We start from the raw sequence: 13,271 nt of genomic DNA on the forward strand, positions 1-13,271 counted from the left end.
ACATTAGTCATAAGTTCCACGAACCTTCACCTGGGAATAGTTGATGTGGGTTGAAAATTTGAAGCCGATCAGATAAGGCGTTCTGAAGCTATTAAGGAGAGTCACGGAGGAAGTTAGTGGTAGAGTAGAACACTGCAGCTAACAATATGGCGGCTCCGTCAACAAGTTTTGAAGGCCTCACTAAACTCGTGAAAATTAAAAATCTTATAAAAACTCTTAAGTTTTTAATATTTCTCAGTTTTCTCTTTTTGCAGTTTTATTTTTTAAAATTCTAAATAATCCTCATAAATAATAACACAGTTTTTAAACGAAATATCAGTTTGATAAAACACTGAACGTGTTTGCTCGGATTTTATCCTCTTTCCTGCAACATTGCAAGCTGCTGATGATGTGATTGCAACACGAAAGGCTTAGAGTTATTTTTCAACTCCCCCCCCCGTGGTTGTTTTGCATATTACATACATACATACATACACACACACACACACACACACACACACACACACACACACATATATATATATATATGTCGTGCCGAATTGGCAAAACTTGCTGTTTTGGCTTAAACGGCAACGCTCTTCTTGCCGAATAAGGCAAGCGAAAATTCGTGTATGCAAAAATTTCACAACAATCATTCTGAACCTAACCAAAAAAATACAAAAATATATTTCATTGTGTTTGTTTATTATCAAATTATTGTAAACTTATCTAAAATATATTTAGTTCGATTAGACTAAATTAAATTGCTCTTGTTATAATAAGGTTAAGTAAGTTTTCTAAGGTTGTTTTGGTACAAAATTATTAATTTTTACATTAACATAAATTAAAAAAAATATATCTTTAACGTATAAGAGAAAATTTTTAGAAAGGACTTAATTTTAAATGAGTTCTTACTAATTGACCAGTTTTTACCTATTCGGCACATTATATATATATATATATATATATATATATATATATATATATATATATATATATATATATATATATATATATATATATATATATATATATATATAATATACCATCACTTCATTACTACGATTCTTACGACCAAAGAATTAATTTCTCTGACGCGTTGAACCCGTGTGGGTCATTCAACATAAGGAATGGAAGACAGTCTAGACAGACTAACTGGGCTTTTAAATATATATATATATATATATATATATATATATATATATATATATATATATATATATATATATATATATATATATATATATATATATGATGTAATAAGATCACAGTAAACAGGTGATTTTAAAATATGCAAAACAACCACTGTGAAAGAGTAGTGAAATTCCACTACTATTCCTTGACAATGTGAGTAGTCACGAAAGCGCTTGGAATTTCACTACTCTTTCACAGTGGTTGTTTTGCATATATATATATATATATATATATATATATATATATATATATATATATATATATATATATATATATATATATATATATATAGTATATATATATATATATATATATATATATATATATATATATATATATATATATATATATATATATTCTTTTATTTTAAGAAATATCAAATCAATTTAAACTGATCTACGTTATATTTAGTACTAGGTGTTAGGTTAGTTTGGTTAAGTGAGTTTTCTAAATTAGGTGTGATCAAAAAATGTCTGTTTTTTTTACATTTTCATTGAAAAAATATATCTATTAATCTACAAAAGAAAATTTAGGGAAAGTCTATTTTTTAGGGCAATTCGGCCTAAATGACCAATTCAGCTTATCAGGCATGACATATGTATGCATGTATGTGTTTGTGTGAATGTATATATATATATATATATATATATATATATATATATATATATATATAAATGCAAAACAACCACTGTGAAAGAGTAGTGAAATTCCAAGCGCTTTCGTGACTACTCACATTGTCAAGGAATAGTAGTGGAATTTCACTACTCTTTCACAGTGGTTGTTTTGCATATTTTAAAATCACCTGTTTACTGTGATCTTATTGCACACACACATACACACACACACACACACACACACACACACACACACACACACACACACACACACACACACACACACACACATATATATATATATATATATATATATATATATATATATATATATATATATATATATATATATATATATATATATATATTTAAAAGTCCAGTTAGACTGTCTCTAGACTGCCTTCCATTCCTTAAGTTGAATGACCCACATGGGTTCAACGCGTCAGAGAAATTAATTCTTTGGTCGTAAGAATCGTAGTAATGAAGTGATGGTATAACTTGTCAGCGGTGGTGTCAACCTAGGACATTACTGTGTTGTCAGTGTACAGAAGCAAGGGTGATAACAGGGGGTGTTAGTCGTGATGTCAGACGGGTGGCAGTGGAGGTAGTATCAGTGTTGGCGGTGGCAGCAGAGGTGTCAGGGGTGGCGTCAGCGGAATGGTGGGGTGGCGTCAGCCGAATGGTGGTAAGTGTTGTCAGCGTACAGAGGCCTGGAGGCAATGACGGTGGTGTCAGCCTAGTGATGCCATTGAACTATCAGCGTGTGTGCGGACCAGGCTGGTGGTGGTGTCAGGAGGCACAGCGTGTGGCCGGCCATATGTGCGTCCTGGGCTAGGCTAGCTGGCAGCCACTCACTGGAGGGAGGGTAGGAGTAGGCTGCTTGGGTAGGCTAGCACCCAGCCACAACTATTGTGCATTATCTGTTTCCTGACATATCGTCGCCTTCCCGGCCATAACCCGCGGTGCCGCAGCCACAGGCCGCACAAAAACAGCCTCTACGATAGCCCGCCACTGTGACAATATTCTAAAAACAACAAATTATTGGAAAGTGTGTTACAATGCAAAAGCTAATGTATTCGCCGTGCACCTGTTTCGTGCTGCTGGCGCGCCTGATCAACCAACAGCGGCCAATCACCTGAGTGTTTCACCCCTGCCGACTTTCCAGTTCCACAAGGAGCGTTCTTATTGGCCGGAAACCGTGGCACAGGCCGGCGATTGGCTGGGAGGCGGCGTGCGCGCGCACCGTGTATCGCCTATGGTCCCCTGATAGATCAATATGATTGGGAGGTGTGCCTGGAGAATCTGGTCTCGTCTTCTTATAAAACAGTATCTGCGAGAATAACTCTATTAGTCAGTTTTCGTTTGGTTATAGCTTGTCAGACACAGGCTAAAGAGTCGAAGCTAAGTTGATTTGCCGTAACAAACTTTGTTTTCTGCCACCAGGCCTCCAGTTGCGGGCGGGCATTATTCCCCTCCTGATCTGTCTCCTGTTCATTCATCCAGATTTAAATCATTCGCAGTGACTGGTAATCGCCCAGAACGGCACAGTTGATAGCGCGGTGTACTTTTACTGGACCTAATTGGTGGCAGTGTCAATGGCGGGGTTGACTCGGTGAGTTGGCTCTGTGAACTGTGCTTGTGCGGTGCTTGTGGCCCTCCTGGAGGAGACAGGTGCCCCTGGCGTGGCCCTCCTGGAGGAGGCACGTGCCCCTGAACACTGTGCTACAACTGCCTCAGGTCTGGACAGCCCAGAGAACTACCTCGCCTACGCGGGTCCTCCTGCCGGCGGCGTTGCTGGCTCCTTACGCCCCTGGGAACACAATATCGGCAAGATTTCGCTACCGGCGGGCACCACCTGGCCGCTGGGCCTGGGGCGGGCACCCGTGGACGTGGGCGTGGGGCTGGGCGGGGGCGGCGTGCACCTCCAGCGTCACGAGGTCAAAGAGGAGGTGGGCGGCCTCATGGACGTCGGTGACCGCGGTGAAAAACGAAAGGTGGAAGATTTTTCCACCCTGTACAGCCTAGACCACGGGCCCACGGCAGCCGCCACGCCCTCCCACGGGCCCACCACGCCCCCTCGCTCACTACCTGAACAGACAGGTGAGAAATTTACCTGCCATTATACAGGTGAGAACACATTCTGTTTCCATACAGGCAGGGAATAAATTCTCAACATTTTTTCCCTTTCGATTAAAGACTGGTTTAGATGGTTATATATATATATATATATATATATATATATATATATATATATATATATATATATATATATATATATATATGATTTTAACTAAAAGCGTTATAGATTAGGATTGGTTTAAAGCCTATCGACTGCACAAGGATCACTGAGAAAGTACAAATCGTGTTCACCACCAGTCAAAAATACTTTAATCTAGCCTAAAATAGGGATTTAAGCTCTCAATGTATATACACCGAGGTATACACCTCTCTCTACACATTATCTACCGGCTAGGAAATACCAATCCTTGTTAGGATCAACCAGACTCGCACGCCTTAGAACGTGGCCCCAAACGATCTCTGGGAACACAAATATGAAACAATACTGGATCACCACCAGCAGCCTGACTAACTATGGATGTTGCCGTGATTGGCAAATGGAGGAGTGAGCCTCCATCACTCCTCGCGCTACAGGGAATCCTCGCGGGTTTAGCGCGTCACTGCTCAAGGTTCCAGACTAAAGCCATATATTATTGGTAATACTTAATATTCTTTTACATTGTTGCCAGAGAAGAAACACTCGTTAACTACATGACAATGTTGCCAGACAAAAAGCACTCGTTGTTTTAAACATAACACTGTTGCCGGACAAGAAGCACTTGTTAAACTACATGACAATGTTGCCACACAAGTGCTCGTTAAACTACACGACAATGTTGCCACATAAGGAGCACTCACTAACCTACGTAACAATCTAGCAGCAGTTAACAGTATTCACAACTAAATCAACTCATAAAAAGTCAAGAGGAAGAATACTTGATGATTATACATTTTTTTTTCACGTTTACGGGGGCTCGAACAGGGGTTCAGAAATCACAAACCTTCCGCTACACCGCTCCCTGTTGACTTACTACATTACAGTAGCGTTTCCCCGTCAATAATAATAATAATAATAATAATAATAATAATAATAATAATAATAATAATAATAATTCCTGATCTATCTCGTGTCTCAGGGTATTCTTCAACTGAAGTTCCTGAAGTTTCAGCCTTTCTTAATCGGCAAGGTTCGTTTTAATAAAGTTAAGCGCGTACTAATTTGTCTAGTTACGAAAATCTGTCGTCACATTACGATTATTATTATTATTATCATAATTAAGCGCTAAACCCACACCGCAGCTTACACATTACGAAATTCCTAGATTTCTTTTTTTAAATAATAATGAAGGACGCTCTTTCCTATTATATATATATATATATATATATATATATATATATATATATATATATATATATATATATATATATATATATATATTATATATATATATATAATTAAGCTATATTAAGTTACATAGTTTAATGGTATTACATTATTTTATTTAAGGTTTTGATACAAAATAAAAAAGAAATACCAAGATAATTATCGTAAATATATCGAAACAAGTTGAAATTTTGGCGACAATCAAATTCCAATTCGGTTGAAAGTCCACAAACTCAAAACTGTTTAAACAAAATAAACACATATGAATACTTTGAGTAATTATGTTGTGTGGACAGTACCTGGTATTGTATAACTTGTGTGGACAGTACTTGGTATTGTGTAACTGTATTGTGTGGACAGTACCTGATATTGTATAACTTGTGTGGACAGTACTTGGTATTGTGTAGCTATTGTGTGGACAGTACCGGGTATTGTGTAACTGTATTGTGTGGACAGTACCTGGTATTGTGTGACTGTACTGTGTGGACAGTACCTGGTATTGTGTGACTTGTGTGCCCAGTACCTAGTATTGTGTGACTATGTTGTGTGGACAGTACCTGGTACTGTGTCATTGTACTGTGTGGACAGTATCTAGTATTGTGTGACTGTTTTGTGTGGACAGTACCTAGTATTGTGTAACTGTATTGTGTGGACAGTACCTGGTATTGTGTGACTGTGTTGTGTGGACAGTACCTGTTATTGTGTGATTGTGTTGTGTGGATAGTACCTGGTATTGTGTGACTGTTGTGTGGACAGTACCTGGTATTGTGTGACTATTGTGTGGACAATACCTGGTATTGTGGCTGTGTTGTGTGGACAGTACCTAGTATTGTGTAACTGTATTGTGTGGACAGTACCTAGTATTGTGTGACTGTGTTGCATGGCTAGTACCTAGTATTATGTGACTGTGTTGCATGGCCAGTACCTAGTATCATGTGACTGTTGTGTGGACAGTACCTGGCATTGTGTGACTGTGTTGCGTGGCCAGTACCTAGTATTGTGTGACTGTTGTGTGGATTATACCTAGTTTTGTGTGACGTTGTATGGACAGTATCTAATACTGTGTGACTATGTTGTGTGGACAGTACCTAGTATTGTGTGACTTGTGTGGACAGTACCTAGTATTGTGACTTGGGTGTACAGTACCTAGCATTGTGTGACTTGTGTGGACAGTACCTAGTATTGTGACTTGTGTGGACAGTACCTAGTATTGTGTGACTTGTGTGGACAGTACCTAGTATTGTATGACTATTGTGGGGCCAGTACCTGTGACTGTGACAGTACAGTACCTGTGACTGTGTTAGGTGAACAGTACCTAGTATTGTGTGACTGTGTTGTATGGACAGTACCTAGTATTGTGTGACTGTTGTGGGAACAGTACCTAGTATTGTGTGACTTGTGTGGACAGTACCTAGTACTGTGTGACTGTGTTGTGCGGACAGTACCTAGTATTGTGTAGCCAGCACCTAGAATTGTGTGATTGTGTTGTGTAGCCAGCACCTAGTACTGTGAATGTGTGTGGCCAATATCTGGTATTGTGTGACTGTGTCGTGTGGCCAGCACCTAGTATTATATGACTTGCGTGGCCAGTTCCTAGTATTGTGTGACTGTTTGTTCAGCCAGTTCCTAGTATTGTGACTGTGTTGTGTGGACAGTACCTAGTATTGTGTGACTGTTGTGACTAGGCACCGAGAAGCCTAGTCTCTCCCAAAGTTAAACTGCTTGTTTAAACCAGCAGTAAACAGCAAAGTACATTATTTCCTTCCTGTCGGAATTTACAACACACAAACTGGAAACTAAATGGTCCGGTACATGCGTTTCGGTATGTCCTGGACCATTAACAACACGTTTCCGTACTTGTCTCAATTACAACACAGTTCAGTGCTTCTCTGGACCATCATCAGCACTTTTCGGCACATTTTAGATCATTAAATCAAAATGGTTAAAACTCTGATCATAATTTTTAAAGGGGTGGAGGGGTAAGCCAGCGGAAGGCCCCAGTCAAATGGCCAGAAGCTCGAACGGCGCGTCATAATCTAAGACCCGAGTCAGGAAACACCTGTCCTGTTTCCTGAGGAACCATACCTAACCTAACCGTGGATCATTATCAAAATGTTTTGTTACGTTCTGGGTCATTATTAAAATATGATATATTGGCAAGTATTCCAGCCACGCCAGCATTCTTCTTTACCTTCCGAAATGTCTATTCTCACCTTTTCGATTAACCTTAGACATAAAATCAAATTTTGCTATCTTGTGGTTCCTCTTGACCTCTCAACCGACTTAAAGGATGAACTAGACTCGATACGGCGCACGCTCTCAGTGCCCCTATAAACCTCAAAACAAGATGAAACCGTTACTTTGACGGAATTATATTGAATAGAATCTACAGCTAGGTTATTTTTAAAATCCACATTCGTCTATACATTAGGGTGACCCGAGAAAAGAGGAAACACTTTCGCCGTCGATTATCCAATTGAGTGTCTGGCTAGAAGTGTGTTTACTTCAGAGTTCAGATGACACTCTGAATTGTAACATCCCCGCTCCTCCTCCAGAGTACAGGTATTGTAGTACCCCCAACCCCTCCAGGACTCAAGTCCGGCTAACCGGTTTCCCGTGAATTCTTTCATAAATGTTATCTTGGTTACACTCGAACAGCACGTCAACTCGTAAAAACCACTTGGCTTCACTCCTATATAAACACACTCATACAAGCCTGTTGAATATCCAACACAGTCAACATGCACACACACACACAGAAACAACACACACACACACACATAGAAACAACACACACACACACACACACACACACATAGAAACAACACATACACACACAGAAACAAAACACACACACACACAGAAACAGCACACACACACAGAAACAAAACACACACACACACACACACAAACAACACACACACACACACACATACATACACACACACACACACACACACACACACACACACACACACACACACACACACACACACACACACACACGAACAACTTTCGTGATTAATAATAATAATAATAATATACTAATTTTTCTTCTTATAATAATAATAATAATAATAATTATTATTATTATTATTATTATTAATTATTATTATTATTATTATGGCCATGGGGCTTAAATTAATTTTCGTTAATCAGAAGGTACTATCTCTCAAAAGATTTAAATTTGCATTACAATAAATAGTTCAAATTTGATTTCCGAATTTTGCTAACCAAGGGTATATATAATGAGATGTATACCTCAGTATATATACATACACCTAGAAATGTGTACGTCTAAGTATATATTCACCAAGAGGTATGCACTTCTCAGCATAATATATACAACGAGAGTTGTTTACTTTTCAGTATATAAACTGATAGGTATGTATATTTCAGTATATATACTGGCAGGTATTTATATTTCAGTATATATGCTGACAGGTATGTATATTTTGGTATATATACAGAGCATATATATATACTGCAAGGTGAGTAACTCTCAGTGTAAATACTGACTGGTCCATATTTTCGATATATATACACCGAGAGCTGTGTATCACTCAGTTTATACACCGAAAGGTGTTTCTCTTAGCTCATAATTGTATATATACAATAACTGTATATCTCAGTGCACACGGAGACGCATGCACGCACGCACGCACGCACGCACACACACACACACACACACACACACACACACACACACACACACACACACACACACACACACACACACGCACACACACACGCACACACACACACACACCTCCCCCCACACACATATACACACACACACCTCCCCCCCACACACACATCTCCCCCCCCACACACACACACCTCCCCCCACACACACACCACTCCCCCCCATACACACACACACACCTCCCCCCACACACACACACCTCCCCCCCACACACACCTCCCCCCCCCACACACACACACCTCCCCCCACACACACACCACTCCCCCCCATACACACACACACACACACCTCCCCCCACACACACACACCTCCCCCCCACACACACACACCTCCCCCCCACACACACACATACACACACACAAATAGGTGAATACACACATTTTTCAGCTTAGCATATACATACGGAAGCGAGCATCTTTGTATAAATACATCGACAGATATGTATATCAGCATATACCATGAGGTGTGAAAGATATTTTCCTCAGAATATATGCACATGGGTGTATAATTCAGTATATAAACAGAGGTGTGTATGTCAGTAAATATACACCGAAAGATGAGGCGTGCATATCAGTATTTATACACCGAAAGTTATATATGTATATGCGCCGATGCATTTACCCATGCATATACGTCGAGATATGTATTATTGTGTATATACACCAGTGGTCTCTTTCAGTGTATATTCAGGTGTGTATCGCATGAATATACACCAAGGCATGTGTATCTTTAACATATATACACATCGAGAAGATTTTATTGCAGTGCATATACATTATGGTGTGTTTATTTTAGTGTATATACATAGGGGGATTTACCTGTTTGTATATACCAAGGTGTATATCTTCCAATTTATATACTCTGTTGTATATCTGTTGATATGCCGAGGGGTAATTCTCAGTAAATACGGTGCATCTCAGTGTATGTACAGTCTCTCAATGTATGTACACTGTCTCTATGTACACTCAGTGTATGTACACTGTATGTACACTCTCAGTGTATGTACACTGTTTCTAAGTGTATGTACACTGTCTCTGTATGTACACTGTCTCTTAGTGTATGTATAGTCTCTGTATGTACACTCTCAGTGTATGTACACTGTCTCTCAGTGTATATAGATTCTCTCAGCGTATGTACACTGTCCTTGTTTGTATACTATCTCTCAGTGTATGTACACTCAGTGTGTGTACATTGTCAATGTATGTACACTCAGTATATATACTAAATGTATATACACAGTCTATCAGTATTTATGCACTGTCTCGGTGTATGTACACTCTGTGCATACGCTCAGTATGTATATACTCTATATATACCCAGTGTATATACACTTTCTCAGTATATATATATATATATATATATATATATATATATATATATATATATATATATATATATATATATATATATATATATATATATATATATATATATATATATACTCAGTGTATATAAACTAAGTGTATATACACAATACATATACATAGTGTATACATACTCTCAATGTATATACACACAGTGTATACACTCTGTGTATACACTGAGTTTGTGTCTAAAATGCAAACTCTGAAGAAATTTAATGAGATTTTAATTACATTACGAATGAAATTTATAAACATATTTAATATACAAATAAAATTTAAAATATGTTAATAAAAGCAACACCAACAATGTAATGAAGAAAAACTATTGTTGAACCCGACAATAATAAGAAGAATGAAATTAATATTTGGAATAACTAATGATAATAGTAATATCGATAATAACGTCAATATTTCCCAGAATAAAAGACAATATGATTTGCATCTGTAACTTCCGTTTTCCTATAGGTATAATAACGTAGATCAGTTTGAATAATAATAATAATAATAATAATAATAATAATAATAATAATAATAATAATAATAAAATATAAACAATAAAGTAATATTAAAATAATTGTAATAACAATAATAATAATAATAATAATAATAACCACTACAATAATAACACCAACAACAATAATAATAATAACCGCAACAATAATAATATTAATAATAACAATAATAATAACAATCACAAGAAAACTAATATAACTACAATAATAATAATAATAATAATAATAATAATAATAATAATAATAATAGTAATAATAAAAATAACCGCAACCACAATGATAATAATATCAACAATAATAATAACAATTAGCCTTCCATGATGCAGCACAAACATCAGTTGACAGGCGCACCACAGCACTCTGCGGGGATCCCAATTAATATATTAGCGCAACACGGAGCAAATTGCCCAGTAGTGTCGTTATCGGTGGACAGCGCCACGGGTAAACATTATTGTTACTTATCAATGGGATATCTCTGGTCAAAAAATCATTATTGTTATTTATCAATGGAATATCTGGCGCCAAAAATCAAATGGCTGCGTCGGGGACTCGCTACAATAGATGGAAATATTTGTTTCCCCTTTTTTAAACTCGTTGAAGACGCATTTAATGTGTTAAAAAGAGTGCGTGTTTATTGGTAATCAGAGGGATTTTTGGTAACGTCTATTTTGAGATGTAACAGAGTAAGGATACCAGCGATGTATGTAGAGTTAGAGGACAATTATGCAAATTTTCTGTTGTGGGTTAATCTTCGGACACAATTATTAACGGCTTCGCGGCCTGAGTGACAAAAACAGTGTGACGACAAGTCCGTGCAGGGCAAATGCAATTTTCCGCAATTTTCTGCTCTACTGAGTGTGTGCCCAGTGTCTAGTATCCCGTGAGGATGTGCCCAGCCCGTGTCATAATCGCTGCCTACCTTGCATACCCTCACTACCAACATGACACTCATAATACCCTCCTCATCCTCAGCTACCATCAGTCAGTGTCATCCTGGCCAGAGAAGTAGCTGCAAATTGTGAATTAACAAGTGCAGAACCATGGTATTTATTACCAGTAATTTTACTTTTAAGGGGTAATACATTCGGATGCGGGGCATTACTGGGCGGCAGGAGGCTTGTCCGACACACACGATACAATAGCCATCCTACTGGAATTTACGCGCGCGCACCACCGCCATATTGGACACCTCCTCCATCCCGTACACCTTTTGCATTTTTCTCTCCTCTCAGCCACACACGCTTAACATTTCCACATGTATGATGATGCAGACCTTCTTTGCGCTATACTGCATCTGTTTACTGCAAACTTGTGGCGTTCTGGCGGGGTAGGAGGGGTGAATGAAGGGACAATGTGTTGGAGTGGGTTGTGACAATGGCGGGGTGGTGGGCGCTGAGGTGCGGCAGATGAACCCACCTCGCCCACCCCCTCACCAGCTGTTTCACCTTCCATTGACTACTTCCCTCTACTGCCTCTCTTCCTCTACTCCATAATTTGCATCTTGAAAATTTTTTGTTTAATTTTTTACATACGATGAGGTATTTTGTATATTTGTAAGGATATTTTTAGTATTATATCAACTAGATTTCACGAATAATTCCTTCCCACATATCTTAAATTCTTCTCAGTACTAAACACACACACACACACAAGAAGTGGAATAGTCTGGAGAGTGATGTGGTGGAGGCAGAATCCATACATGGCTTTAAGAAGAGGTTCGATAAAGCTCATGGAGCAGGGAGAAAATGAACCCAGTAGTGACCAGTGTAGAGGCAGGGCCAGGAGCTATGACTAGACCCCTGAAATCACAATTAGGTGAGTACATACGCACGCACGCACAACACACACACACACACACAATGAAGAGGCTTGGCCAGGAGCCGAGTCTCGACCCCTGCAACCACAATTAGGCGAGTACACACACACACACACATTATCTAGCGGGGCCAGGAGCTGAGTCTTGACCCCTGCAACCACAATTAGGCGAGTACAATTAGGTGAGTACGCACACACGCACACACACATACACACACACACTCACACACACACACACACACACACACACACACACACACACACACACACACACACACACACACACACACACACACACACACACAGAAACAAGTGTATAACTGACAACCAGCACGGTTTCAGGGAAGGAAAATCCTGTGTCACAAACCTACTAGAGTTTTATGACAAGGTGACAGAAGTAAGACAAGAGAGAGAGGGGTGGATCGACTGCATATTTTTGGACTGCAAGAAGGCCTTCGACACAGTTCCTCACAAGAGGTTACTGAAAAAGCTAGAGGACCAGGCACACATAACAGGAAAGGCACTGCAATGGATCAGAGAATATCTGACAGGGAGGCAACAACGAGTCATGGTACGCGACGAGGTGTCAGAGTGGGCGCCTGTGACAAGCGGGGTTCCACAGGGGTCAGTCCTAGGACCTGTGCT

At 38.9% G+C, this 13,271-nt stretch overlaps 1 protein-coding gene and 1 long non-coding RNA gene across 3 annotated transcripts in view; one reads left to right on the forward strand and one right to left on the reverse strand.

Annotated features, from left to right (window-relative positions):
- The window catches only part of LOC138854304 (uncharacterized), a 355,113-nt gene that overhangs the window by 130,997 nt on the left and 210,845 nt on the right, over positions 1-13,271 (reverse strand). The gene's annotated exons all lie outside the window — the stretch shown is intronic.
- LOC128699068 (homeobox protein unc-42-like) overlaps positions 3,144-13,271 on the forward strand; it is a 259,437-nt gene continuing 249,309 nt past the window's right edge. The window contains exon 1 of one of the 2 annotated variants that reach the window (XM_070096598.1): positions 3,144-3,914. In XM_070096598.1, coding sequence (XP_069952699.1) covers positions 3,749-3,914 — 166 coding nt within the window. In that variant the 5' untranslated portion in view covers positions 3,144-3,748. The remainder of the gene's footprint in view (positions 3,915-13,271) is intronic. The other variant, XM_070096599.1, reaches the window with a different exon arrangement.

This window comes from Cherax quadricarinatus, chromosome 54 (genome assembly GCF_038502225.1).
Source record: "Cherax quadricarinatus isolate ZL_2023a chromosome 54, ASM3850222v1, whole genome shotgun sequence".
Taxonomy (NCBI): Eukaryota; Metazoa; Arthropoda; class Malacostraca; order Decapoda; family Parastacidae; genus Cherax; species Cherax quadricarinatus.